The 27533-nt window shown below is 36.3% G+C and overlaps 2 protein-coding genes across 2 annotated transcripts; both read left to right on the top strand.

Annotated features, from left to right (window-relative positions):
• Window positions 1-2020: 2020 nt before the first annotated feature.
• On the top strand, window positions 2021-17705 carry fam149a (family with sequence similarity 149 member A). The gene is made up of 15 exons (XM_082177375.1): window positions 2021-2487; window positions 6395-6487; window positions 6619-6751; window positions 7493-7635; window positions 8537-8665; window positions 9949-10116; window positions 11185-11369; window positions 12097-12239; window positions 12335-12429; window positions 12621-12800; window positions 14249-14372; window positions 14929-15057; window positions 15505-15592; window positions 15732-15881; window positions 17570-17705. The coding sequence occupies exons 1-15, from the start codon at window positions 2291-2293 to the stop codon at window positions 17644-17646; spliced, it is 2034 nt and encodes a 677-aa protein (XP_082033501.1). The 5' UTR covers window positions 2021-2290; the 3' UTR covers window positions 17647-17705.
• Window positions 17706-18640: 935 nt separating this feature from the next.
• cyp4v2b (cytochrome P450, family 4, subfamily V, member 2b) lies at window positions 18641-26814 on the top strand (the record flags this gene model as incomplete). Its single annotated transcript, XM_082177376.1, has 11 exons — window positions 18641-18833; window positions 18933-19045; window positions 19142-19227; window positions 20437-20627; window positions 20798-20867; window positions 20990-21116; window positions 21481-21651; window positions 21729-21831; window positions 21970-22104; window positions 22549-22728; window positions 24140-26814. 11 exons carry the CDS (start codon window positions 18641-18643, stop codon window positions 24301-24303), a joined length of 1533 nt encoding a protein of 510 aa, XP_082033502.1. The 3' UTR covers window positions 24304-26814.
• Between the last annotated feature and the right edge of the window lie 719 nt (window positions 26815-27533).

Here is a 27533-nt window from a genome sequence, read left to right as displayed (position 1 = left end):
TTATCTATATTAATATATATATACACAAAATTTGGTAACTCTTTATTTTACACTGTCTTTGTTACACGTTACATGTACTTCCTAGTAAATTATACATAACTACAAGCAACTAACCCTAAACGTAATACATATATAATAAACTTTAATAAACCTAAAACAAATACAGTAATAACATTAATATTGTGAATATTATTACACTTTAAAATGTTTCTTTGAATATATTTTAAAATGTAATTGTATTCCTGTGATGACAAAGCTGAATTTTCAGCATGATTACTCCAGTCTTCAGTGTCACGTGATCCATCGGAAATCATTCTAATATGATCATTTGCTGCTCATGTTGATTTGCTGCACTATTATTAGTAGTGATATTATATTTATCATTATTAACAGTTGTGCTGCTTCATATTTTTGTGGAAACCTTCATACTTTTTTTCAGGATTCATTAGAAGAACAGCATTCATTTGAAAGGACATTTTTGTAACAATGTAAAAGTCTTTACTGTAACTATTGATTTAGAGCATCAATTATGTTTATTAACGTACAATACGTGGTAAAACTACTTTGAAACATGCTGTACATTAAATCCATTTGAAATCATGTCTTTCACAAGCAAACCTAGCTATTTCTGTCATCAGTACCAACACATTTAAGGATGGAAAGTGAATCCGTTGAGTCTGAGTGGACTCTCGAGACATTCCTCCTCTGGCTACTGAAAAGTCTTAACAAAGACGTAAAGCTAGGACTGGCGGCACCTTAAGGGAGGGGACAGTGTGATTGGAGGGTGACCGGGGGGCTTGAATTATGGGTGTATCACTTTCAACATGACCTTTCAGTACCTCTCATCGCTGGCCCTCCCAAGACGACGCCAGCTATTCATCTCTCCACCTCCTAGGATTCACAGCCCCACGACCTGATGACCCTGACCACACAGTATCCTCTTGCACTATTTATACGCACTTTTCATAAATAAACTTGCCACTGAAGCACCATAAGCACATTGGCTCAGTGTTGACCCTCAAAGGAATTGACGCCACGGATCAGTGCATTAAAACTGCAGTGATTATTGTTTCTCCACAGAGAAACAAACAAGTCATAATAGTTTAAAATTCACTGATATATTCCATAACAGATGATGTTTTGTCTATGTTTATTTTTATTGTCCCTCATATTTCTTCAATTTCTTTTCCCTAAGCTTTCAATACTATAGCAGAAAATATGGACTATTGGCCCTTCTATGAAGAGATATTGGCAGATACAGGATTTATACAGTACAGTACATATCTCTATAAATAGGTTTTTATTTGTAAAGACATGTCCCCTTTTCTCAAAGCTATACAGAAGCCTAATGAAGCAAATCCCAGGAGGCCATGTGGCATATTAGCCTACCTAAATAGCCAACTCTTTAGTCTTTACTAATGGGCCTTTTGCTATTGAAGTCGTTGAATGTTTCCAAATATTGAAAACACGTTGAATTATTTAGAAGAAGAAGAAGAAGAAGAAGAAGAAGAAGAAGAAGAAGAAAATAACTTGATGTGAGCAGTGCTAAGAGCAAACCTAATCTGCTATTCTATGGCTCCATCTAGTGTCCTACATGTAAATTGCACCAAGGTGATATTCTTGATGTGATATTCTTGATGTATTTCAAAGTTTATTTTGCATCTGTTGTTAATGATTTATATTTTGTAAGTATAACAATATATTTAAAGAATAGTAAATAACTATTTTTACAATTATACTTATAATTTAATTTTCTCAAGAGTAGCCTATAGGCTAGAGCTTTTTGGTTTTACATTTTATGTTGATCTATCATCTAGGCCTATATAAACCGTGTCCGTGACGAATAAATACTGTTAAATAATTACAGTATTCATTGTGTTTTGTTTGTCGGTACGAAATCTAACCGAAAGCACTAGAACGGAAAACTGTCTGTAGCCAGTTAAGTTACCTTCTCGACGTCTTCGATTTTGCGCGAGCCGACTAACTTACTAATCTTTTGTGATTACGTAAAGTTTGTTTTAAGACGTGTTTGTAAAAGAGTATAGTGACTCACTTCTGCAGAGGGCCTACCCCTCAACCTAGTGTTTTTCTTCCGTCGAGTCTTAATCAGCTTCCCCAAAATTCGAACTGTGGTTAATGTCGAAGATATGTTAATGGGAGACAGTAACAGCGTCTCGTTCGGTGAGTGACAGCTTGTCACCTGCTTAGCTTTAGTGCTTTGTATAGTCTACGCGGGGCGCGCGCATCTCTCGTTATCAGCGCGGTGAAGCTGCCAGTCACAGAGTCATTTATGCAGGTGACCGTAGAGCGCATTGAGCCAAGCGGCGGCCCTACCGGACCGAAGTACCAGCATGGCATTCCGGACAGAACTTATCACTGTGGTTTCGACAAGTCCCCGCTAGACTCGGAGCAAACACTTAAATGGAAGAGGACAAGAAGAGCTCAGGACAATATGAGTCCGGTCCGAGAGAGTGATGACAGCTTGAAGTAAGCGCCTTCTCTTTCACCTAACGTTACTGCTAACCTACATCGATTCATACATGTGTGTCAAGCATTCATTCAAGTTTTAGAACAATAACCTTTACTGTCTTTGATAATAATATTTAGAATTTCTTTGTTATTTAAGTTTAGGTAGCGTATAGGCTATTGGGGTTTTCTGTCTGTCTAGGGAAAAAGTTAAGTCTAGCTAGCAGCAACACAAAGCTAGGCTACTTGAGGACTAAGGGGTAAATAAACAGTTATTTAGTGCTGCTGTATTAAAACTTAGAAAATAGTCAAGATTGTGTTCTTTCATGGCAAGACCTTCAATGTTTAATTGAATTGTGCTCACTACTTGATAACTAATTAATATAAGACTAATGTCATCGAATCAGGGTATATAGTCTTTCCTCTGGCACGAGCATATCTAATTGCTCAATCTACACCAGCATTTAGTTACGACTGAAATCCCTCTCTAGAGCTGATCTTTAAAAAAACCTGAAGTAGGCAAATGTGTCTCTTTCCTTCAATGCAGTTTTATAAAAAAAAAATAAAGATAAAAAAGGGCTACTGCCTTTCAGACACTGTCTTCTGAGTTAAAGAGAATGGAATTAGGCCTACAATGCCTTGGAAATTGTTTAATGGGTGAAATTGTACTTAAGAAGAGTTTAGGAATACATTTACTGTGTTTTTATATAGCAATGTATGGTTGAATATCACTACGCAACTAAAGTATTGGTTTTATAGTTAGGCTACTCTTCACTCTTCCCCACAGCACATAGGCCTAGGCCTTCAATTTATTTGTTTTAAATATTATGGTTAATGATAGACAATTTGTATATGTATTGATTGATTGATTAGTTTGATCAGTGCAGTTCTTGTGATGCCAATATCCCCTGTGCTGACTTTTGTATACCATCCATCATATCATATATGCAAAAAGTGACAAGGTTTGATGTTTTATCCGAACTCTGGAAAGGTGTAACATTTTGACAGGCTTGTACTGAGTAAAATCACTGTCCCGTTGTGCTTGCTGCTAAAAGGCAGACACGAGAAAGAATCCATGTCAGTCAGCTGAGGCTTTCTGCTGCCATGCTGGTCATGCATGTTTCATTAGGCCCTGGCGTTCAACCTGCTGAAATTATTTGCTGTTTGCTCTGTGAGAGAAACCTGAGCCGCCACTGATGCTGGGCTTGCTTGTTGACCCCTGCCAACTGTTGTAGCCCTCACCCGCTGCTAATTAGTTTTCCCCTTTCTCTGTGCTACTTCTTCTGTAGCTGTGGTGTCAGTTTGTGCTCCTGTATGCACAGGGTGCTCTTGTTGTCTACGTTAACGTTTAAGAGAAATATCAAGTATAGATGACATAAAATGCTTTTTGGAAAGGGCATTATATACGGCATTATTGCAATATCCTATAGGTTTGCAACTTTCGTTACTTCATTTTACACAAGTTAGCCTAAACTGTGCTATTTTTACTGTATTGTAATATTTTTGTCTGATCTTTTTCTTTAAAACTTTAACCTGAAATGAATTCAATTAAATAAAAAAAATGAATTAACTAAATACATGTTAATGTAACGTGTAGGACAACACGCCAAAATCAAAGGGTTTTCAAAAGTCCTTTTTTTATCGACATGGAGAATCCGCAGGAGAAATTAGAATAAAGCAACTACACGTGTAACATAATGGAGAACACTAAACTGAGAAAACCAAGGGCTTATAAACACAGGGAGTAATGAAGGGAAAACAGAACAGGTGTGGAACTAATTACATGACAACAGATGAACGAGGCAAAAGGGAGACAAAGAAAACCAAACTAGCAAGGCATGCCATGCATATAAGAGTTAAACATCAGCTATGGAGTGTGGAGTGCTGCAGGGATGATATATTTTTGTAGGTCAAAACCCTGGAAACAAGTTAGCATTTTAGCACTTCTGTGGTGAAGATATCTTCACATTTTATTCTACATCATAAAACACACCAATTGAAAAATGTCTTGAAAAAGGCGGTTGCTAAATGGGACGCTGTCAGGGAGGAAGAAGTTGTTGGAAGCTTGGTGGTAGTGATGTTGAATTCGAGCGACCGTGACCTTCAAAATTAATAAAAGTTGTGTTAATTTGTGAAAATTATCTTGATGGACAAAATGTGTTAGTATCATAAACTTTTGTTGATCACAGAGCTTTTTTTTTTTTGCTATAATTCAAAGGCCTAGCCTATAATCCAATAGGGTTTTTGCTGAGGGAACCAGTGTGATGCAGTGTGATATACTTTAGGGTTGGCCTACAAAAATAAGCCATCACTGCAGACCAAAAGCCTTTCTTCCAGTAGGAGGAGCTTATGCAGCATCTGTATCATCATTCCACTTCCAACTATATATAGGCTATATATATAGTCATCTATATATATAGAGTCATCATCAGTATATCATATATATATTATTTATTCTTAAAATTTTTATCTTGGTTGTCTTATTCCTTGAAACATTTTCTAAGGGTTTCTAGAGAATGGTTATTGCCTACTCCAGGATAAAAAAATAAAAAAAAATCTTATGGAAAAAGAAAAAGTCCTCTGGGATGGATGGTAAGGTGTCTGTGAGTCATCCAGTGGAGGGTGGGGACATTCATGCACCTGTGTTGTGCCACTGTAGCGTGTCCAAACACTCCCTTGATGGAGCTGAATGAACAGATCAGAGGCACCTCTGCACTGGGCGGGAGGACGACAAGGACATTTATGTTGACCTGCAGGGGAAACAAGAAGTCACACATTTCTGATGGCTGATCTGAAAGTGTGAATGTTGCTGTTTTGTCTTTAAGCTATTTGGCTGGGTCCCACTGATAGGAGTAATTTACCCATGCACAGTGCACTGGGCTTTGGGTGGGCCTCATCTTTGGCCACCCTACATGTACCTCCTGTACTCTCTTACTACCCAGACAGCTACAGGGCAGTGTGCCATGACAGACATGCTGGACTCATTGTAATTGGGTAAGTTGTTTGTGACGTTGTAGCATTTTTGAAGGAACAATCACAAATGTGTCATAACGTAATGCATTATTGGAATTTTGACAACGTTTGTTACATTAACAAGGTCACTTGTACGAAGTATGCAAGTTAATAATCCCATTACAATTGTCATTTACATATTGCTGTCATTTGGTTTGAATAATCTTTTTTTTTTTTATGTTCGTGGGTTACAGTTATAACCAACACTTATTTTGTTCATAAAGGTCTCGATAAACACTGATACTGAATGGTGACGAATCTTAAGAGACCAAAAGAGATATTTAAAATTATATAAAGCAATGGTAAATAAGCACGAAAAACTTTGTTTCAAATAAATGAATGGTTTCTCTGTTCTTTATTTTACTGTATAACATTTTCAGATAAAGCTTGTTGTCATAGTGATAAATGTGACACTCCAACATGCCTGTATATTGTACTTTGGTCTTGTACTGTTTAAATTATTCATGATATAATTGTCTGATAGATTAGAGGCAGTTTGAGACAAAGAGTGAAAGCTTGACGGCGACAGCATCATGTGACCCTCTTATACCTGCAGGTGGATATGCTTTTTATAGCAAAAGCTCCTTTAGCTCTTTGCCTTGATTAGTTCATTTTATATAGTCCTGCAAAAAGACAAAAAAATAAAAAAATAAATGATGTACTGTAGTCTCTAAAATAATATGAGGTTTTAATAGCTGCTTGCATGCAGTTATTATAAAACAATTAGCAGAATCCATTTTAAAATAGTTTTAAATTAAGTTTAGCATGTTAACCAAAGGACGCTTATTGTGCTTTTCAGTTCATAAATGCCTCTTAATGTATCACTGTAGCATGTGTTCTGTACAAGTCATAAATGGACCTGTTTTCATTAACTGTATGGACCCATCTTCATTCTTATTCCCATATCATGTATTAGGAAAAAGCTGCTCAACGAACCTAGCAAAAGCATCAATGCAGTGCCTGCCCCCTTCACCAGAAGTGTCAACAGGGTCTCAAACCGTGGCCTCAGGTAATACAATCATTATTTTCATTTCGGAATATTCAGAACTTATTGTAAGATTTTAGCTCTACAACATATTAATGACATTTTAAAGTAGAAAACAGAGTCCTTAGAGTAATGCCTAATTTCTTCATTGGTAGTATCTCGTCATGTGGTCAGTCGTCTGCCGGTGGCACTACCCCCGTGAGTCACCTCCCCTCCCGCTCCGGCAGCCCAGGCACTGGCCCTGGTCTCTCCACAGACCACAGCTCCATCTGCTCCTGGAGATATGATGTAATGTCTCTGTTCTTCTTCCAGATGTTTTTTTTTTTTAGCTTTTTCAACTGGGTTGGGCAACATTCAGAATTTTAGAATCAACTCCCATTCAATTAATGAGGTTTATTTATTTTTTCAGATTTTTTAGTTCATGAGAACTTAAATTGAATTGGTCTTAACCCACAGGAAGCTCAATTGGAATTTGAATCGGAATGAGAAGGGAATTTACAGATTTTTTTACTTATTTTTTTACTTATTTTTTTGAAATATTAACTTGAGTTGAAATATATATTTATAATTATTTCTTATTCAATATATTATTTATATAAAACATGCTGAATCTGAATTTCATATGGCCATGTAAAGAAAAAAATGCTGATTTATGACAGCATGTTTATGGACATTTCATTCCATTTTAATTTAATTTAAATTCAAATTCCTATTAGATTTATGTATCCTGTTTGCTACCTCAGTTGAAATTCGTTAACCTAATTGGAATGTAAATTGAATTCTCAGTTAATTTCTGAATAGCATACAACATTTATTATCATTAAAATGTTCTAGGTAATAAACAATAAAAAAATAAGAAACATCTACAACAGGGCATTTTTCTGTTTATCAATTTAAACTCTCTCACTGTTTCCTGTTTTTAGTGCATGTGTCTAACTGTTATTTTTGCAAATGCATCACTAGCTGCTAGCACCATCTCCTCATCTGTGTTTATTGAATGTTTTAGTGTTTGTTTTTTCTTGCATGCAGGAGTTTGAGCGGGCGAATACTCAGCGTGTGCGTCAGCTCTTTAACTCTGTGGATGAGCTCCTGTATGAGAGGAGAGGAAGCAGCCGCTCGGAGTCCCTGCAGGAGGAGTGTGAGGAGTGGAACGGACACACCCCCCATCTCAGGTACAGCTCCTTTGAGCAAAGAGAGATTTGTTAGAGAATTCTGACTGCTCTGAGGCTAAAAGGGTTAGGCAAACTTAGTTTTTTAAAGTTAATAAATTGAATTAAAGAAAATGCTTTCTATTCAAAATTATATTCATCATATAATCCTGAAAAAAAGATCAGTTTACAGTTTCCACCAAAAAAATTGTAATTTAAATGTTTTATACCACTGCTGGTGCTGTAGCTTTGTTCGGAATTGTTTGTTGATGGGGCAAAAACAGAAAAAGTAACTTGCAATATTATTTCTAAAATGTAAGTTACTCAATATTAGTTTTTTTTTAGTTTTTTTTGCTGTATATAAGCACTATCACACTATAACGGCTCCTGAACGTTTTCTTCTGATTAGAAAAATCACGCTTCAACAGATGTCTTAATGTTTAATATCCTCTTTCACAAAGGGTCAGCACCTCCATCATCATACCATCTTGACACCATTACGACACTGTGAAAAACTGGAGATAAATAAAATTACATTTAGATGCATAATGTGTGAATGCATTTTCCAAGGCACAGTTTAGCCAAGTCCACAGCTTATTGAACCACACAGCTTGTACATTTAACTTATAAATTAACAGACGAAATCCAAAAAACAAACAACATAATCAGAAATCCAGAAGACATTTGAAGCAAATATTCTTTCTGATCAGACAGGTCTTAGTCCATGTACATTTGATATTCACACAGCAACTGTAGCTACATGGTTCAAACCAACAATACACATTGTTCACCTGTAGGTGTCGCTATTACCAAATTATTGTGCTACTCAAAGACAATTTCCAAATAAACATTCATAATACATTACGCAGCATTGCACAGCCCTACTAACTGATACTGTCTCGTTGTGTTGCATCCTTGAGCACAGAATTTTAGGAAACCAGTTGGAGCCTCCCAAACAGGAGGGTGTTCAGTACATCTGCAGACATGAGTCCAGTGCCAGAACCTATTCCTTCTCCACACCCACCTGTCTGGACAAGAGGGAAGACCATAGCGAGTAAGCCTCTCAATAAAATTAAATAACAGTTAAAAGTACTAAAACACATGGGTTAGATTTAATGTTTAATTGTTCACTTGTTTCGGTTTAAGAAAATAACAGCTCTGAGGAGGGTTACTTTTATGGTTTCAGCTATACAAATATTTTTCTCTTTGAAAACAGAATTAATGAAATTGTGATTTAAATGAGGATCTATTTAATAGTTGTACTACATTGTTAATGAGTGGTTGACAATGCTGATTGTCCACTTGAGTCTCCACTCCGGGTATTGAGCACAGCAGTGATGGAGGTCTGTCTGACTGAGGGCCAGTGTAGATGGTTTCAAACAACCTGTAAAACTTATCTGGGAACAATAGAAACCTCAGCTATTTGTTTTCAAGCAACTGTATTTGATTACTTTCTGTCTGTTTCATGGCTTTTTTGTATGCCATGCTTTGACATCAACCAGGTGTCATAACTTCAATTATTTAATTTAAAGAAAATAATTAGATACACTACTGTTCAAAAGTTTGCAGACAGTAAGATTGATTTTAAAGAAATCAAAAGAATAATTGCAAAAATTTAATTTTTGCAATCATAGGAATACATTAATTTTAAAAATATGTAAAAAAAAAGTATTCATAATATTACTGTTTTACTATATTTTTGATCAAATAAATGCAGACTTGGGGAGCATAAGATACTTCTGTTAAAAATACAAATAAAAAATTATAAAAAATTCTCCAAACTTTGGAATAATCTAATCTAATGTAATTTGAAATATAATATAATATAATTTATATATATATATATATATATAATTTATATATATATATATATATATATATGTATGTATGTATGTATATCTAATTTTTTTTCAACGATTTCTTGGCATTATACAATTATCACAGTATTTTGTTTATCGCTGGAGTTACCCCTGAACTTTTTAAGGTCAGTCTTATCTTACCAAAAAATATTGGGGTCCTTTATCTCTTGATTAATGAGCTCACTCTATTGATTTGTTTCTGGGTTTAGCTCTTTCTTTTTGCTTGACTGCACTTATCTATTGTTTTGAAATATGCTCTGAAGCCTATCATACATTATACATTTGATATAACACATAAAACCAACCCTTAAGGATGAGGCCTCTCACCTGATTAAAAATATGCAATATGTTCTAAAGATACTGCACTGAACATGTCCACCGGCAAAGCATTTATCAGTCTGGGCTGGCTGTGGCAAGAATTTGCTTCCTCCCTCATCTCTCTCTCTCTCTCTCTCTCTCTCTCTCTCTCTGTCTGCAGGCTGTATGTAGCAGGCCGCAGTCTGGCTCTGGGCCTTTGGTGTGAGCAGTCTTTCCAAAGCCCCAGCTCTCCTCTCTCTGAGCATTCACTCTGCCTCACTGAGGAAGAGGAGGTGTATGAAGCAGAGGGCAGCATAGAGGAGTTTTTAGCTTATGATGGAAAAGAAATGTACGTCACAAGTTGTCTTTTACTTAATCTGCCTACAACCTTTTTTCCAAGATTCATGTACTTAATTTACCCTTTTCACATTTGTGGGTTTCTCAGAAGTGGAAGTTGTCATAGTTGGTTGAACTTCTTTATCGGTGAATGATAGATTGCATTAATTATATTTTTGTGTTCCCATTTGATCAAATAGCAAAAGAAAAACCTGCTGAAAAGAAAAAGAAAAAGAGAAAGATTGATAACGGCAGTCAGTAGAGAGAAAGATGTCAATTTTACCGTCACTCCACTGTATTAGAAACTCCCTCACAGTAGCGTTAACTCGTTTTTTGTAATCGAATGCATAGGTAATATAATACAAAGTGTAGTGTTAAATGTACATACATTTAAAAATATATATACAGTATATAAATATAAAAATTTGCTGGATTTACGATCCTGATGACTGTTAAAACGTGTCATCACAGTCTGTAAAAAGGGTCCATATACTATCATACCCCTCTATTATAATGCAACAGAAGATCTTTTTTGCCTCTTTTTTGCTTCATGAACAAACCATAATTATAGAGAAGACAAGGCAAGTTGTCACACTTTTTAATCTCTAATATCCCTCAGTGTAGGTTTATTTTTAAAGTACAAATTCCTTACATTTTTTGGCCTCTAAAAATCCTGAATTGAACATTTGCCCCCAAATATATTGAAATTTTAGTTTGAAAAAATTGTACTTTTACTATTTAGAATGTTGGTATTTAGGAGGGTTTTGAACTATGTGTTGAAAACAACAAACAAAATTTGAGCAAAAAATTACAATAGACATTGCAAAAATAAGCCCCAGTCTACTTATTCCCATTGAATCAAAAATAGTTTTTTTTTTTTTTTTTTTTAGCATTTCAATAGATATTCAGTAACTGGTCATCTAAATTCTACAAATACTATACAGTCTTGTTATTACATCATGTTTTCTGCAGTTTTACTGGTGAATAAAACCACCAGGACTCATAATAGTGTGCACCCATTTTAAGGCATCCTGTCAGAAGGGAATCATTTATTGTAGCTCTGTAATTGTTTTGACTGTAGGGAGGATGAGGAGGTGGATCAGAGGAAGTCTTCATCCATGGCCCCCAGGGGTGGAGTCCCACCAGTATCCCCTCATGCATGCATCCGTGACGCTGTTGCAGATGAGCTGTTTGATGACGTGTGGAGGGAGGTGGTGGGTCTTCTGGAGGAGCTCTTACATAAGTACTGGGAGAAACAACTCCCGGGTGTGTCTGAATTACTGAAACCAACTAAACAGAATTAGCCAACAGTGCATGTGTGATCGATAAATCTTGGGTGGGTGAAGAACACCGTTTTTGCATGCATAAAGACCCCCTGGAAATGAAAATCGAGTTTTGTGGCTTTTAATCCATGTATGTACACTAGTGTGCAAATGTTTAGGGTCTGTAAGATTTTCATAAGTCTCTTATGCTCACCAAGGTTGCATTTATCTGATCAAAAATACAGTAAAAATGGTAATATAGTGAAATATTATTGCAATTTAAAATAACCGCTTTCCATGTTAATATGTTTTAAAATGTAATTTATTCCTGTGATGGGATTCCTGTCATTACTCCAGTCTTCAGTGTCACATGATCTTTCAGAAATCATTCTATGCTGATTTGCTGCTCAAGAAACATTTCTTCTTATTATTACAATGTTGAAAACAGTTGTGCTTCTTAATATATTTGTGGAAACCATGATAATAATGAGTGAGCCCTTTGATATGGTAAAAAAAAAAAAAATCATATTCGAAGAATAATGATCGTTGATAGAAAACTCAATTACAGTCTCCTTGATGCATCAGCAGAATGAACTGTATTTGACCCTATGTGATTTTGTGCTACTCTGTGGCATTTTGGAGTAATAAAATGAAATTCTGTTGCTAATTTGCCAGCAGTTAAGTGGATTGTTGGAGATTTCCCTCTATTCCTAATGTTCTTTTGGCATCAGATGGAGCAACACAGAGGAGAACATTAGAGAGCTCCAGTCAAGTGCCTTCACCTCAGATCCCAGTTAAAGGACATCACCTTTTGTTGTCCAGAGGTTCTAGTAGCAGAACCACATTCCTGTCAACATGCAGCAGTAATGTACAGGTGACATTCTACGAGAAACATGTACTTTGGTGCAAAGTTGAGGTTCTGTCTGTTATTTTGTTCTCATGTTATGAATTTGCCATTTCTTCTTTCAGGACTCAAGTGCCTACAAGATTAATTTAAATGGTGTTATGACAATCCAAGCAAAGCCACTGCAACAGAGACATCAGGGATTTAGCGAGAGAGCCCTGTAAGTCTTTTGGAGTTTGGAAAGTTCTTATCTAACCCTACAAAAACTAAACAAAACAGTTTTTCTATTGCTATTTCTATTTTTAAAGACTATTTAATAAGAAACAGAATTAAGAAGTATATTAACTAGAGATAAATCAACATGAAAACAAATGAAGGCCTACAACTTGATCTGTCTTTGCTTCTCCTAAGATATGACCCAGATGATGCACCAAGCGTCTTGATGTGTGTGAAAACCCAGGCTCTGAGAGGGTCCAGCACACTCTTACAGAAACCCACAGCCCATCGCAGACTCCCCAGACTCAGTGGCAGGGTTCGGATGTACCACAGCCTTATAGGAAACGGAAGCCAACTCTTACGAGGAACTAGACTGTAAGATCAGCATACATTATCAAAGGAGTTGTTCATCCAAAAATGACAATTCTGCCATAATTTACTCACCCTCGTGTCATTCCAAACCTTTATGACTTTGTTTCTTCTGTGGAATATAAACAGAGAGCTTTAGTATCATTAAAGTGGTTCAAATGAAATTTGCACTATAAAGCCATATGACAACTTTGTGTGAGAAACTGAATGAAAAGTTGGCATGAAACGAATGTTGCGATAGTCTTTTATTTTCTGTTGTGACGTATATCTAAGTGAAACGTGTTCTCAAACAAGAAAAATGTGGTGCTGGGCTTGATTTTGCTTATCGGTAATCGATTGGATTGTTGCATCGTTGTGATTTGCTATTGGTGTGATCTCATTTGAGTGACAGGTTGTCCCGCCCTCGCTCCAGTAAACATGTCATCAGAGAAGAGAAGAAAATAAAATAAAAGAGAAGAGAAGAGAAGTTACAAAGAGGAGAGGAAGTTATTTTGATTAAAGATTGGGCACATGAATAAAAATGATGTGCATCATCATGGATAAATCATTTGTAATAAATACTGCAATATTTCATTAAAAGAAAGAATTGTCAATTTCATGGTGATTTTAAAGTCGGTTTTCACTGATAATATTGACATCCCTAGTTGGCACCATCATGAAACTTCATGAAAAAGTAATGATGTTCGACTCATATTCTTTTGAGTCAGATACTTTCATTGAATCGGTTCAATACAGTTCACCAAACTGTCTGAATGAATTGTTAACAAATCAAACTGATTTGGTTCTAAAGTTTAACTCACTGACTCGCTGATCTAGTTGCAGCAGTTAACAACTCCCTGGATGGGAAGACTGTCTGTAAATAAAGATGGTTTGTTAATCATAAAAAACTATCAAATGGCTTTAGAACACTTGGAATATAGTACACAAGACATATGGGCTGCTTTTATGGTCATTTTAATGTGATTTTATAGTATCCTTTTTAAAGCTTGGAAGCTCCAGTCGCTATTTTTTGCAGTTACATGGAGAGAAATACTGGATCTTCTTTTGTGTTTCTCTGAGAACATTTTTGAGTGAACTACACCTCTGTGTGCATCGTTTTATATCCTCACAAGTTTTACATAACGAATGTGATACGAGAGGTTCTGCTGCAGTAACAACTTAATGCATGATGCAACTCTTTCATAATATGTTATTGCAGATTATTCAATGCAAGGTCTACTGGGGTCGTGTTATAACCGGCTGAGACCTTTTGAAATGCAGACTCTTTTTAAAAGCGCTTGTTAAATTAGTCCCTCAAGCTGCATTGTACCTAATTAATTGTAACACTTTTAACCTTGTCATCACTTGGAAAAATCATAGAAGTAGCCTTGAGCTCCTGCAGGGGTATCAGGCATGAGTAAACATGCAGATTGCTAATTAGAGTAAGTATGTGTTCTTGGGTTTGTTTCTCACAGATCCACTGTGAATGAAAGCCTGCCCTCTCCCCCAGTGAGTGCCGTTCAAAACCACAGGCTTCCTCAGATACACTCTGAGTCTCCAGAGCAGGATTACTACGCGCCTATTTCCAGGCTTTTGCAGGTAACAAGCCACACCGGTATCACTGTGACCTGCAGACTATTGATCTGCCTTATCACATACATACATTACCTTTCAAATGTTTGGAGTCAGAAACATTTATACTTTTATTCAGAAAGTTTTATTCATTTTACTCATGAAATTGATCAAGTGACAGTAAATACATTAATAAAGTTAAAAAATATTTCTATTTCAAATAAATGTTGTTCTTTTGAACTTTCTATTCATTAAAGAATCCTAAAAATAGTGTGCAGACTTTGATCTCTGTAAACAGAGATAGCTGCTTTTTTTTCTTTTTTTTTTTTTTTAATGGGTGAAAGGGACATATTGCCTACATAGTCTAGTTGCGATGACATTAGAAACTGTAAACATGGTTGCTCTTTGCTCTTTTATAGAAAGTTCAAACTATCCTAAACTTATATCTAATTTTTAATTGGAAGGAATATGGCAAAAAGTTATGTGTAAGTAAATGTGTATTCAAGGATGTTTGGCAATTCAGTCTGCACTGATTTGGTTTGATTTCAGAGTCAAAGCTGTGATCTTTCTCTGTATCTCCTAGCTCAGAGGGAGGGTCATAAGAGGCGGAGCTACCAGTGTCACGCATACAGTAAACAATCTCCCACCGTTGAGAGAGCCCACCCTGATGCTGGAGTCTCTGTCTCGGCCCAATACTACTCATACATTCAGAGTAATTCCCTACAACTATGATCATAGTACAGTATTTACACTGGGGGAAAAAATGGTGTGGGATTTACTTTGAAACTATTTGTAAAAATTGCTAGTAAATTTCAAAAACTAATAATTATGGCAAGTAACACATTGATTAAACTTGATATTTTTGAAGTAGAATGACTGAAATAGTATTTTCTTGTAAAAAGAAGTCCAGTAGTAGTCATTGTGGTATCAGATGTTAGGCAGTTATAGCTATGGGTAACCAGCAGTTTAATGTAAAACAAAACCAAATACCAAAAGAGTTCTATACAACTTTGTAGAAACATGACACCACATCCTACAAGAAGTGATATAGATACTTTCCTGGTTCAGACACTGCTATGGTAACACTGCTTGAAATAGGTGGTAAATTCGACAGAGACTATTGTTTAGATGTAACCCATGCCATGCTTTTGTTCTGCAGTCCGACACCCCGATGAAAAGGTCATTCACACCTATGGATTTTGCCTGTAACATGAGGACAAGTCGAGGACAAGTCGCTTTTACACAAAGTAGGTGCCTGATTTGGCCAGTGGCATGAAGGACAACACAAACACACTATGGCTTTGCTTTCTACAATTTTACCTCTTAAAAATAAGTAATTTAAGAAAAATAAGATGACAATAAAAGCTTTTTCTGTATGCCTCTTAGGGGAGAGCACACCTATGGGTGTGACAGGCTTCAGTATGGGTATCACTAGCTCTACAGCTAGTGGGTTCTTGGAGTGTGCCACACCTAGCAGGAGGCGTCTGCCCTGTGCTGATGGGGAAGGAGGGAACATGCCCCTGCTCGGCTCTATTGGTCAGTGCGGTACTGGCTTATTTTCTTTCATCTAATATAAATGTAACAGTTTATTACACTCTTAGAAGAAAAGGTTCTACATAGAACCTCAAAGGGTTTTGTCATCGCCTCATATATAGAACCCCTATTATGCTATTTTAAAGTTTCCTAATTTTAGATGTCTCCTACAATTGGTTTACATGCATCCAAGGTCAAAAAACACTTACATAATATACATTGCACATCACCTCACTTCTTAAAGAGTCTGAAAACGGTAAATTCAAAGATTCAGTCTGTTTAAACCCCTCAGAGAGCCTACTCTGCTCTGATTGGTCAGATGGCCCAGTCTGTTGTGATTGGTCTACTGGTTACAACGCATGTCGAAAACAAAACGCCTATTACCATATCGGAATTTCAGCTCTGGAGGTTTCCTCAGCACTTGATACATAGTGATACGAACAATGAATGACGTTGGTTATTCTGAATCAATTCCAGCCCGAGTCCTCATCCTTTTGAAGTGCATACAAATTGTATTCACAGTGCTGAAAACAGTGTCTTCTTGACATACTGACAACACAAGCCAAACTCTTCCAGGCCTCACCTACAACTACAGAGTTTGAGGGTGGGTCAAAGTAGACGTTGTTCATGGGCAGCTAATGAAGACCATAGGCTGGCATTATGCAAATTTGTTACATTGTCATGTAGGTACAGTATGTACAGTAACAGCAAGTGAGACTGGAATTGCTGACGACTCATTTCAGCAGTTCAGAATCGATTCTTTCTTTAGGAGATAATAACTTTATTCGTCAAGCACTTTGATCTTTAAAACATTGCTGACATTTTACATTCACATACAGCTATATTACACACTGCATGAAAGGTAATATTCAAAAAAGCATAATAGAGGCATTTTAAAATTGAGTCAAAATCCCTAGGGTTCTATTTAGAACCCCACTGAACCTTTTTTTTATGAGAATTGGTTTCACATAGTTTAAATTCATTGCCCTTTAACAAATAAATGAACCAGAAAAATAAGCATTGACAAAGAGGGCTTTAATTAAAAGGAATATGTGTGAGTTGTCAGTAAGATATGGACATTATTTAGCTTTTGGGACACTGGAGATTAATTAATACTTTTAATACAGAGTCCTATGGAAGCATATGGGTAGCAATATTCAATTTGAAATGTAATATGTAAAATGGCTATGCATTTCTGTATTTAAATGTACATTTACATTTTTTGAAGTTTGCCACTTTCATTGCGGGGCATTTAATGAAAATGCAATCGCAATTGTCTTAACTCTGAGTGTAAATGCAATCAAGAAAAATAACATTTAAATGATAATTTTGCTACAGATTTTGCTTGAACATGTTAAACATATCTAATCATTTCTGTAATACATTTTAATTTTAATTTTGCAACTTATAAAGTGTTAAAATATGTATTCAATTTACATATTAAAACTAGTGTATGAAATGGCAAATGTAAATTATATAGTTGAATTTTCATTTTCATTTTGCAGATTTGCACCAAACGTTTCACAAATGTAATGGAAAATGTAAATACAGAAATGCATTGCCATTTTACATATTACATTTCAAATTGAATATTACTACCCATATGCTTCCATAGTGTCCTAGAGAAGAGGTTCACATAATGAAAATATTTCTTTAAGACTGAGTAAACCACCAATACAATCTGCTTTCAGGTGGCCAGACTCATCGGAAACAGTTGAGCCGGTTTCCACTGCATGTGAGGAAGAAATTTCAGCCTATCATGCCATAGCAGGGGAGTTAATTTTGTAATTAAATGAAAGAGCTTAACAGGGCAGACATGAATGCAACAGGGTGATGCGCACTGATATTCAATCACTGTCATAATATGACTTTATTGTACGTATTTTGTTTCACCATATGTCCGGTTACAAACTGTCACATGTAGTGCCTTCAGTTTATGGACTTGAACAAGAACAATCTGGAGCTAACAGGACAAATGACCTCATGCATCCCTGTTGTTTCCTTTTTTACCATTTTGAAGGATGAATGCCAAACATGTTTTGTTAATGCATATCGAGTTTAATATTAATTTGTTTTACTGCAGATGTCTGAGGCCAACAGGTTGATAAAACATAATGCATAGCCTAATTATTTATTTTACAGTGATGGTTGATAATACTGATTTAACCCTCCAAACTGTTTATTTCAGCAACATTTTATTGAGACTTCTCTTCCTTGGTGGAGTAATTTGCAATAAATTGTTATAAAATTTGGCAAAGGTTCAGTAATATATCACAGCAATCAAATATTAGACGTTTGTTTCCTGGTCTTAAAATTATTTTATCTATGCTCACTTTCACAAAAAAATGTGTTAATATATTTGCTCTAGATTGTAATTTGATGAAGCAAGAGATAACTAGAATAAAATCCAGACCATTCAAGGTGCTTTTCTATCTTTAACAATAGACTTGACAGACCTCTTCCATTGGAGAAAGACAGCTGAATTTGTGCTAGTAAACCACAACACACTGTTGTGCATTATTGCTGCATTACTTCTGTTGTCTGTTAATGTTTTAGCGGGAGGCACTTTACCCACAGATAACCTGCATGTGTCCCAGTTATCATAACTAAATCTGTTTGATTAGCCCAGGGCGTTTTTCTCTCACTCTCTCTCTCTCTCTGTTTGTTCTAAGAGAGTGAAACTGTTAAGTCTGAAGTTCACGGTGAAGCAGTCTGTGCTCCTCTTTCAGAGCATTAGTTACAACCAGCTTCATCGAAACAAAATGGGCGTCCTTTTTGGATTATACATCCTGGGGATTATATTTACAGCCGTTCTTCTACTTCTTTTGGTATCTACCACATATCATCCACTTAAAAATTATATAGGAAAATGGAACGAAATGAGACCAATTCCAGGAATGCCAGGCGCTTATCCATTCTTTGGCAATGCACTGCAGTTTAAAGCCAATGCAGGCGGTAAGGGATTGTGATCTTTTTGACTAACATCAGCTCTTGTTACCATTGATTGATGATCATTTATCACTGCAAAATTATAAAAGTGTGTTTCTGTTAAAGATTTTTTCAATCAGATTATTGAGGGCACAAATGAAAACAGACACCTTCCTCTAGCAAAGGTGTGGGTGGGTCCAGTCCCCTTTCTGATCTTGTATCATGCAGAGAATATTGAGGTGCCTATTTCTCAAATTTTATCCTCTCCATTTACTTTTTGATGTGTATAATTATGTTTTCCTCACAGTTTCTTCATACCTATGTTTTTCCATCAGGTGGTCCTCAGTAATTCCAGACACCTTGACAAGTCATACCCATATAGGTTCCTGCATCCGTGGCTCGGCACAGGCCTGCTCACTAGGTACGGTGGGTTTACCACCAATTTTTTGGTGAAAATTACACTGTGCTTTCTTTCTTTTGCAATTCTATTACAATTTGTTGTAATGCTCACTGTAAATAAGTGAAATTAAATTAATAGGGTAGCATCAGAAAAAAATTATACTTTCAATTTGATGTTAAAATAGCTTCTCTCATCTTAATATAGATGAATAATAGACATATTTAAGTATTTACATTTGAATGCTAATTTCCCCCAAAATGTGTAAACACAGTGACTTTAGACAGTCAGGAAAAGCAACATTGACTATGACAAGCAACCAATGGAGTGAGTGCAACCGATGGAGTGAGTTTTGGGTGGGATTATCTCTTTCTTCGACCAATGGGAGATCAGTTTGGGGACTTTGTTAATTGCTTATATTACATTCTGAATAATTTTTGGGACAACTTAAGTCTTTTTTTTCTTGATATTGTGTGACAATCTGAGGGTATTTACATTTACGCATTTGGCAGCCGCTTTTTTTATTCGAAGAAAGGTTTATGTGTTTATGTGAAATTTGCTGGGATTTATCCCATGATTTTGCCATTGCTAGTGCCTTGCCCTACTGTTTAAGCATTAGGAAAGCACACAAAAATGTAAATAAATATATACATTTTGTGATTTTTTTAAAAATTTGAATTGTTAAATACAGTTTTAAAAAGCATATGCCCTCGTGTTTTCTTTTCTGTAATGTGTGAGAAGTTCTGTTTTACCTTTTACATTGGGTCACACCTGGAAAATAACAATTGTACCCAGAATTTTAACATAATGCAAGGGTTAAATACATCATTATATTTGCAATTGGTGATGTTAGAAATAACTACATGTGTATTATGTATTAAGTAGAAAGAGCAGTGCTGTCTTGATCTCTCTGTTACCTAAAAAAAGCCGCACTCATGTCCTTCAAAGCTCAGAACATTTAAAGTCAATATAAACTTTGTTTCACATAAGGTAGAGGACCACCTGCCAAACTGGCAGATCTCATATCTCATATTCAAGAGCAGCTTGCATCAAGCACTGCAAACAAAGTCTATCAAAAGCACAGTTTATAATCAGCCACACTGGACACAAAGTCTCTGGCCATCTGTCCAAACGCAGAAATTTAATATAAAATGACCCCCGTGTTCACTTTAGTCCGATAGTAAGATAGGTTGAGGTCACAGACTTGACTCTTCTCAACTTTTCTTCCCACAGCACAGGGGAGAAGTGGCGTAACCGGCGTAAAATGCTGACTCCAACCTTCCACTTCTCTATCCTCTCTGACTTCCTGGAAGTGATGAATGAACAAACAGATATTTTGATTCAGAAGATGCAGAAGCAGGGAGATGGAGAGCCGTTCAACTGCTTCAGCTACGTAACCTTGTGTGCTCTGGACATCATATGTGGTACAGTACATCCAATCTTTCCTTAGCACAACGTGAGAGTGCTGTTGAGGTTTTCCTGCTGCTTTGTTTACACACTGCTCATGCATGCTAATGTAAAATAGCCCTAACACTTATCGCTTAGTTATAATTACCATTGATAAAACATATGGGATATGTTTTGTCTGCAACAGAAACTGCAATGGGAGAGAAGATCTATGCTCAGAGCAATGCTGACTCTGAGTATGTTCAAAGTGTCTATAAGTAAGTAGTGTATGTATGTAAGTATGTAAATACTTCAATGTTAGAGCATGTGTTCTTGCTAATAAATAGGGGAGCCATGTTGTACTCTCTGAGAACTGACAGTGTTTATATTCCTCTTGCAGAATGAGTGACATCATCACCAAGAGACAGAGAGCACCATGGCTGTGGCCAGACTGGATCTACAACATGTTGCAGGAAGGCAAAGAACATTCCAGAAGATTGAAGATTCTCCACTCTTTCACTGCAAGTGTGAGTGATCACACTTTTTTTTTCTGTGAATGTGTGAGACTTACGATTCAATAGGTAAATAACTAAAACAATAACAAAGTCCAGTAAATTGTAAAACTATTTGCACTGAAAAACAATGTGTTTGGAATTATAATAATACATCAAAATAATATGATAAGAAATGCTAGCTTGCAATATCAAGCAGCAATAACGGGCATTTTTTACAGATAAAATAATGTGCCTTGCACATTCAAGTTACGATTTACGTTAAAAATAAGGTGGATAGCACATGCTATCTTAAATCCCCCTCTTAAATCTAATTCTAATTGTTAAATACAAACCTTTAGATTATTCAAACAGAATTTTCTGTTTTCTTAACCTGAAGGTCATCAAGGAGAGAGCGAAGTTCATGAGCTCTGAGCCTGATAGTGATTCTGACCAGGGGCAGAGGAAGAGACAGGCCTTCCTAGATATGCTGTTAAAAACTACTTATGAGAACGGACAGCATTTGAGTCATGAGGACATTCAGGAGGAAGTGGATACCTTCATGTTTGAGGTACAAATAAAACTATAAAAGGAAAGTTTGTCAAGACAAAGGTTGAACATTATTTTAAGGACCATTCTCTTTAACAGGGTCATGATACCACAGCAGCTTCAATGAACTGGGCCTTACATCTGATTGGCTCCCATCCTGAGGTCCAGAAGGCAATGCAGGCAGAACTACAAGAAGTGTTTGGTACACAAGTCTTTTCCACAATGTGTTCTCAATGAAAGCAGTTGTTCTGTTTACTCAGTAGTCAAGAAAGCAGCTTGGGAATGTTTCCTAACAACCTCATTTAAAGTTCAGCTGCATCTCCTGTGTTCTGATTGGCAGGTTCGTCAGAGCGCCACGTGGGGGTGGAGGACCTGAAAAAGCTGCGCTACCTGGAGTGTGTTATCAAGGAGAGTCTGCGGATCTTCCCCTCCGTGCCTCTGTTTGCACGCAGCATCTGCGAGGCCTGTCAAATCAGTAGGTGGCAGCAGTTTGTCACCTTGCCAAACAGTGCAGCAAACGGCGCAAGATCAAAGATCTGCATTTTTTTATGCCACTCTCTTTATTTGCATCTCAGCATAACAGCAGATGTCACGGCTTCTATTTCCATCTCACATTGTCAAATATGAAGCATCCTGAGTGTTTATTTCTAGCTAAGAGCTAAGAGTCTTTCATGTCAAGGTTAAATGAAAGAGCAGCTGGATGGGAAATAGCAACTTTTCAGGACAGAAAGTGTTGCAATGCGCAATAAATACATCCGTTTATCAATTATTAATTAAAGCTTTATTCTGTCTCCCACACAACGGTATAACGGTATAGTCTCACTGGCATGTGTGCAGTGCGCTAAATCCTATTTAGTTGTTACATTTCTGTGACATGTATAAAATAACTGACTGAGGTTGTTTTGTTGCTCGTTTGCAGATGGGTTCAAAGTTCCAAAAGGAGTGGATGCTGTTATCATACCATATGCTCTTCACCGGGACACGCGCTACTTCCCAGAACCTGAGGAATTTCGACCTGAAAGGTTTCTACCAGAGAACAGCAAAGGGAGGCATCCATATGCATACATCCCTTTTTCTGCAGGGCCAAGAAACTGCATCGGTAAGAAAAAGAACAGAATGATAACACAAAAAATTGGTCTAAAAGTGACATAATAGAAATGATAAGACTAAATGCTATCCAGTATAATATGAATTAATGTGAAAAGGAGCACATTTTAATTTTGGGGCCTTCTAAATGGGGCTGTGGGGGTGCATAAGACAAAAAGGCTGGGAAGCACAGCATAATGATATAACTGCACCATACAAAGGAGTGCATTTTATTACACGGGCCATATGCATAGAGATGGGAATGATAAAGAATTTATCGATTTTGCTTAAGTCTCACGGTTAGCTGAAAGCTGTATGTTTTTGATTAATGGGAAAAAAAATGGCTCATAAGAGACATTTGTCCAAGAATCAGACTACAAAGTACAGTGGTTGCACAGTAAGTGTTTGGTTCACTAAAAAGAACCGACTCACTTCTCTGGTTGCGCTGCATGTGTTTGATTCACTAAAAGCAAACGGCTTAGAGTAATTTGCTTTGTAATCAGACTACAACAGTTGCACACTACAGGATGCGTTTGATTCACAAAATGAATCAACTCATTTGCTCCCTAATCAGATTACACTGGTTGTGTAGTATGTTTTGATTCTCTAAAATGAACTGGCTCATAAGAGTCATTTGCACTTGTAAAGTGACTACACTGATTGTGTTGTATTCACTAAACAGAACCATCTGATTAAGAGTCATTTGCTCTATAATCAGACTACACTGGTTGTGTTGTATGTTTTTGATTCACTAAACAGAACCATCTGATTAAGAGTCATTTGCTCTATAATCAGACTACACTGGTTGTGTTGTATGTTTTTCATTCACTGAAAAGAATTGACTCATAAGAGTCGTTTTCTCTATAATCAGACTACACAGGTTACGTTTTCTGTTTCCCACTGTAGATTCAGTAGCGTCATTCAGGTTCTGAACTTGAACCAATTCTTGGTTCCCAACCTATGACATTATTATTATTAGAACTTTTTAAAGTGAAGTTTCTTTTTCTATTATACTTCACCCAAGAGTCAATCTGCTTATTGAGCATCACTATCTGAACGAGAGACTCAGCGCACTTATCTCCCACACTCATCTCCACACTCAGTGTTTGGGCCTGTATCCCACCTCTGAATGAGACAGATTGTTTCACAGCGAGTGGTGCTCGCAGGTTCAGGTCACTGGCCACACACAAGAATAATCTTCTAACAAAACTGAAAGAGTGCCACATAGCTTTGGAAATTTATTATTTCAGCACTCGACTCATCTCCACTGCCTTCCAGGAATGAAAGCTCCAAATTTGAACATTTGTAGAAATACTTCATGAGCGTTACTTCATGAGCGTCTCCCCTCTCATAGTCTTGTTGCCATTCCAAGACCTTGTTCTTTCTTTCCCATTTTCTCTTTTTCTGTGTATCTGTGGCTCCAGGCCAGCGCTTCGCCATGATGGAGGAGAAGGTAGTTCTTGCTACGATCTTGCGTCACTTTGACGTAGAGGCATGTCAGAGCCGTGAGGAACTGCGGCCTCTGGGGGAACTCATTTTGCGTCCCGAGAAGGGCATTTGGATCAAACTACAAAGAAGAACCAAATAACTCTCAACACCATTAAAACTTACGGTTGCTTCAGTCCTCACATCACAGACAGTTGTTGTGCTGCTAGCGTTGTTGTGCTTCTAGCTTTGAGCAGACTCAAACGCAATGTGCTGTCATTTTTGTATTTTCTGTGATTGATTTTATGGGTAATTCTGTGGAATGGATGGTAAAAGGAGAGCTGAAAGTACCAGACTCTTATCAGAAGCTGAAAAAGTAATAAAATGAGCAAAATATCTTATAAACAAACACCCAAAGCGATCCAGATTTCTGATTCCATGTGGACCTTTGTTAGAAATCGTGTACAGCCAGCCACTTAACAGCACAAAATAAGCCAAGATAGGGTGATCGGTTAATTGACAACCTCAACACTGCTACTTACCATAATGTACATGAAATATTGATTTAAGTTGAAATTATTTTATTATATGAGAAAAAAAAGACCGCAGAGAGTTGTACATTAAACTAGCACAGCAAGTGCGACAATGATGAATTATAGAGTTTAGTGGTCATTCAATAAATATATTTAACCACATAATGTCATAATTGAATTGAATCAGAATAAAGTAAATAAACTAAATTGAGGCAACTATTTTTTCACATTTGCACTCTAGTTTTCCCTTTATAATGTTGAATAGTCTTTCATTCTCACTTGCGGGGGTAATTACAGAAAAAAAGGATGTACAAAACTGATCATTTGATTTCAAGCATACACTGCTGTTTAAACGTTTTCAGGTCAGTAAGATTTATTTCTTTATTTTTGGAGAAGAATAAATGTATACTTTTATTCAGTAAGTATGTATTACATTGATCACAAGTGACAGTAAAGACTTTTATAAAGTTGCGAAATATTCTATTTAAAATAAATGTAGTTCTTTTGAACTTTCTGTTCATCCAAGAATCCTGGGGAAAAAATGTATTACGGTTTCCAAAAAATATTAAGCTAATATATTAAACTGTTTTCAAGATTTAAAATAATAATAAATGTTCCTTGATCACCAAATCAGCATATTAGAATGATTTCTGAAGGATCATGTGACATTGAAGATTGGAGTAATGATGCTGAATATTCAGCTTTTCCATCACAGAAATAAATTACATTTTAAAATAGAAAGCAATTATTTAAAAGCTGAGAGTAAGAGATTTGTTTCAAAAGCATGAACAAACATTTGGCGAATCGCAAATTGAGAGATCTGTTGCAGATCTAAAGCCCCCAGGGCTGTCCATTATTAATCGTCTCGAATCACTGGATGAAAACAAGTCTTTGGCAAAAGTATTTTCAGACTAAACAGTGTCTGCACATCCAGACACACCGGATACCATCAGCACCTTATTCAAATACACAGATTGAATATAAGTGATGCTTAATCAAACTGACATTCATCATGGTGGAATGTCTAGAGGCTTTCATTTTGTGGAAATGTTTTCTTTAATTAAATGAGAAATTTAAGTCTCAGTGTGTATTTTGTCCCAGTAAACAAAACACTTTAAAAAGAAGCTCAGAGTGATTTTCATCAAAGATCAATTAAGCTCAGAAATGCTAACATGACGTACAACATACCATGTCTTTGATATTAACAACAACCAAATCTTTCTATTCATTCCCAGGGAGATTTTGCTAATTATATGAATTTGCATGAATAAATATCTCAAATTTCCAGAACTGAATATCTTTCATTAAGAATTACTTCACAACTCTCAGTTCAGTTTCTACAAGCTTCACCTGTATATCTGTATCATGCTCTTTAAACCTGCTCTGTCGGCTCATTTGGGGCTGATGGGTGATAAGGAGCAGGGCTCCTCCACAGAGAGGCAGTGTTGCTCCTCCTCATCCCTCGTCTGTCCTGAGCAGTGCCGGTGAGAGGACACCTTAAATCGTCAGACTGATGGGAAAGTCAGTTGATCCTGCCAAGTCCCAAACCGCTACTGCAATTCATCAAGACTAAATCTATCATCAAGGAAAAAATTATTTGATGGAAAGAGTATGGCACAAACGAATAAAATGCATGTTTCTCCTGTAATTTAGATGAGTAGAAACAATTATGTAAATTTACCAGCAGCTCGAAGAGATTGTGATTGCAATTGTGCGGCTTTGCACCATGACATTATTTCAAGTCCATATTGTGTCTGCTGGTATTCTTGCGTCTTGGCAGAAAACAAATGGAGTATTCTGGGTGAAATGTCTGTATTTAATGTTGTAAGGTATCAATCCATAATTAAAATTGGCAAGAAAAATAACAGACATTTGAAATTGATGATGCAGTTTGACGAGTTATAGATGAAAATGTGCATTCATATTTAAGAGATGAGAGATTTCAAAGAGGTTTATATTCCATCTGTGTTATTAGATCTCTAGGTTCTTGACTCAGTTTTAAAGAACCCTTTATGCCAAAAAAGTGTCTTGAATTATAGCACAATACTTTCATTTGAATAGGTTATTTTAATTGTCCTTGTAATAAAGAATTTTGCTGCTTAATTCATAAAAAATCATTACATTTATATTAAAAATAATAATATGAGCTGTTTAATTCATTTTTTTTTTTTAATTCAAAATTCAAAATAAAAAAAATGACAACTAAATCCATAAAATAAGATGGGAACCCCTATGAAACACCTGGTAGAACACTTTAAGGTTCTATATAGAACCTTTTCTTCCAAGAGTGTACATTGAGAGAGAGATTGAGAGATAAACATTAATCTCCAAAAGTCTAAGACAACTAGTGAAAATGTTTTTTGTTTTGTCATTACAAATTGAGGGAACATTTGAACAACTGAAATGATAAAATGCCTTAGTATTTGGTTTGTCCATCTTTTGCTTTGATGACGGCAGCACTCGAGCTGCATGAACTCAACAAGTTTGTGTGGAACCTGATGATCATGTTTTCCTGCATGATTTGAGAATCATCCAAAGAGCCTCTTGTGCTTTTATGGAAGCAAGAACATCTGACCGTCTCTGCAAAGAATCATATGATCATAGTCACAAATTTGATTATTTGATTAGCAATCTAGAAATCGAGCAGAATCGTAAATATTTCATTTGTCATTCATAACATTTCTTTGTTTTGAATGTTCCAAAGTCTGAAAACTCTCTGCTCTGTTTTCAATTTCAAGGTTTAATAAATAAAAAAATCCAAGATTTTCAGTGAGGTCTCAGCCAACTGTACTTCTAAACATATGGTAGTATCCACCTGTACTAACTGTGCAATGGGAAGGTGATAATGTGCCAGTGTTTT

Source organism: Leuciscus leuciscus (genome assembly GCF_965113295.1).
Source record: "Leuciscus leuciscus genome assembly, chromosome: 8".
NCBI lineage: Eukaryota > Metazoa > Chordata > Actinopteri > Cypriniformes > Leuciscidae > Leuciscus > Leuciscus leuciscus.
This window is presented reverse-complemented; position numbering and strand designations above follow the sequence as displayed.

What these genes read in the sequence shown, in the direction of transcription:
- fam149a (XM_082177375.1), top strand. Translation starts at nt 2,291, where the DNA reads ATGCAGGTGACCGTAGAGCGCATTGAGCCAAGCGGCGGCCCTACCGGA. An exon ending in CTGGGAGAAACAACTCCCGG is followed by an intron (nt 11,370 to 12,096) that starts GTGTGTCTGAAT and finishes TTTTGGCATCAG; the next exon opens with ATGGAGCAACACAGAGGAGA. An exon ending in GCCCCTGCTCGGCTCTATTG is followed by an intron (nt 15,882 to 17,569) that starts GTCAGTGCGGTA and finishes ATCTGCTTTCAG; the next exon opens with GTGGCCAGACTCATCGGAAA.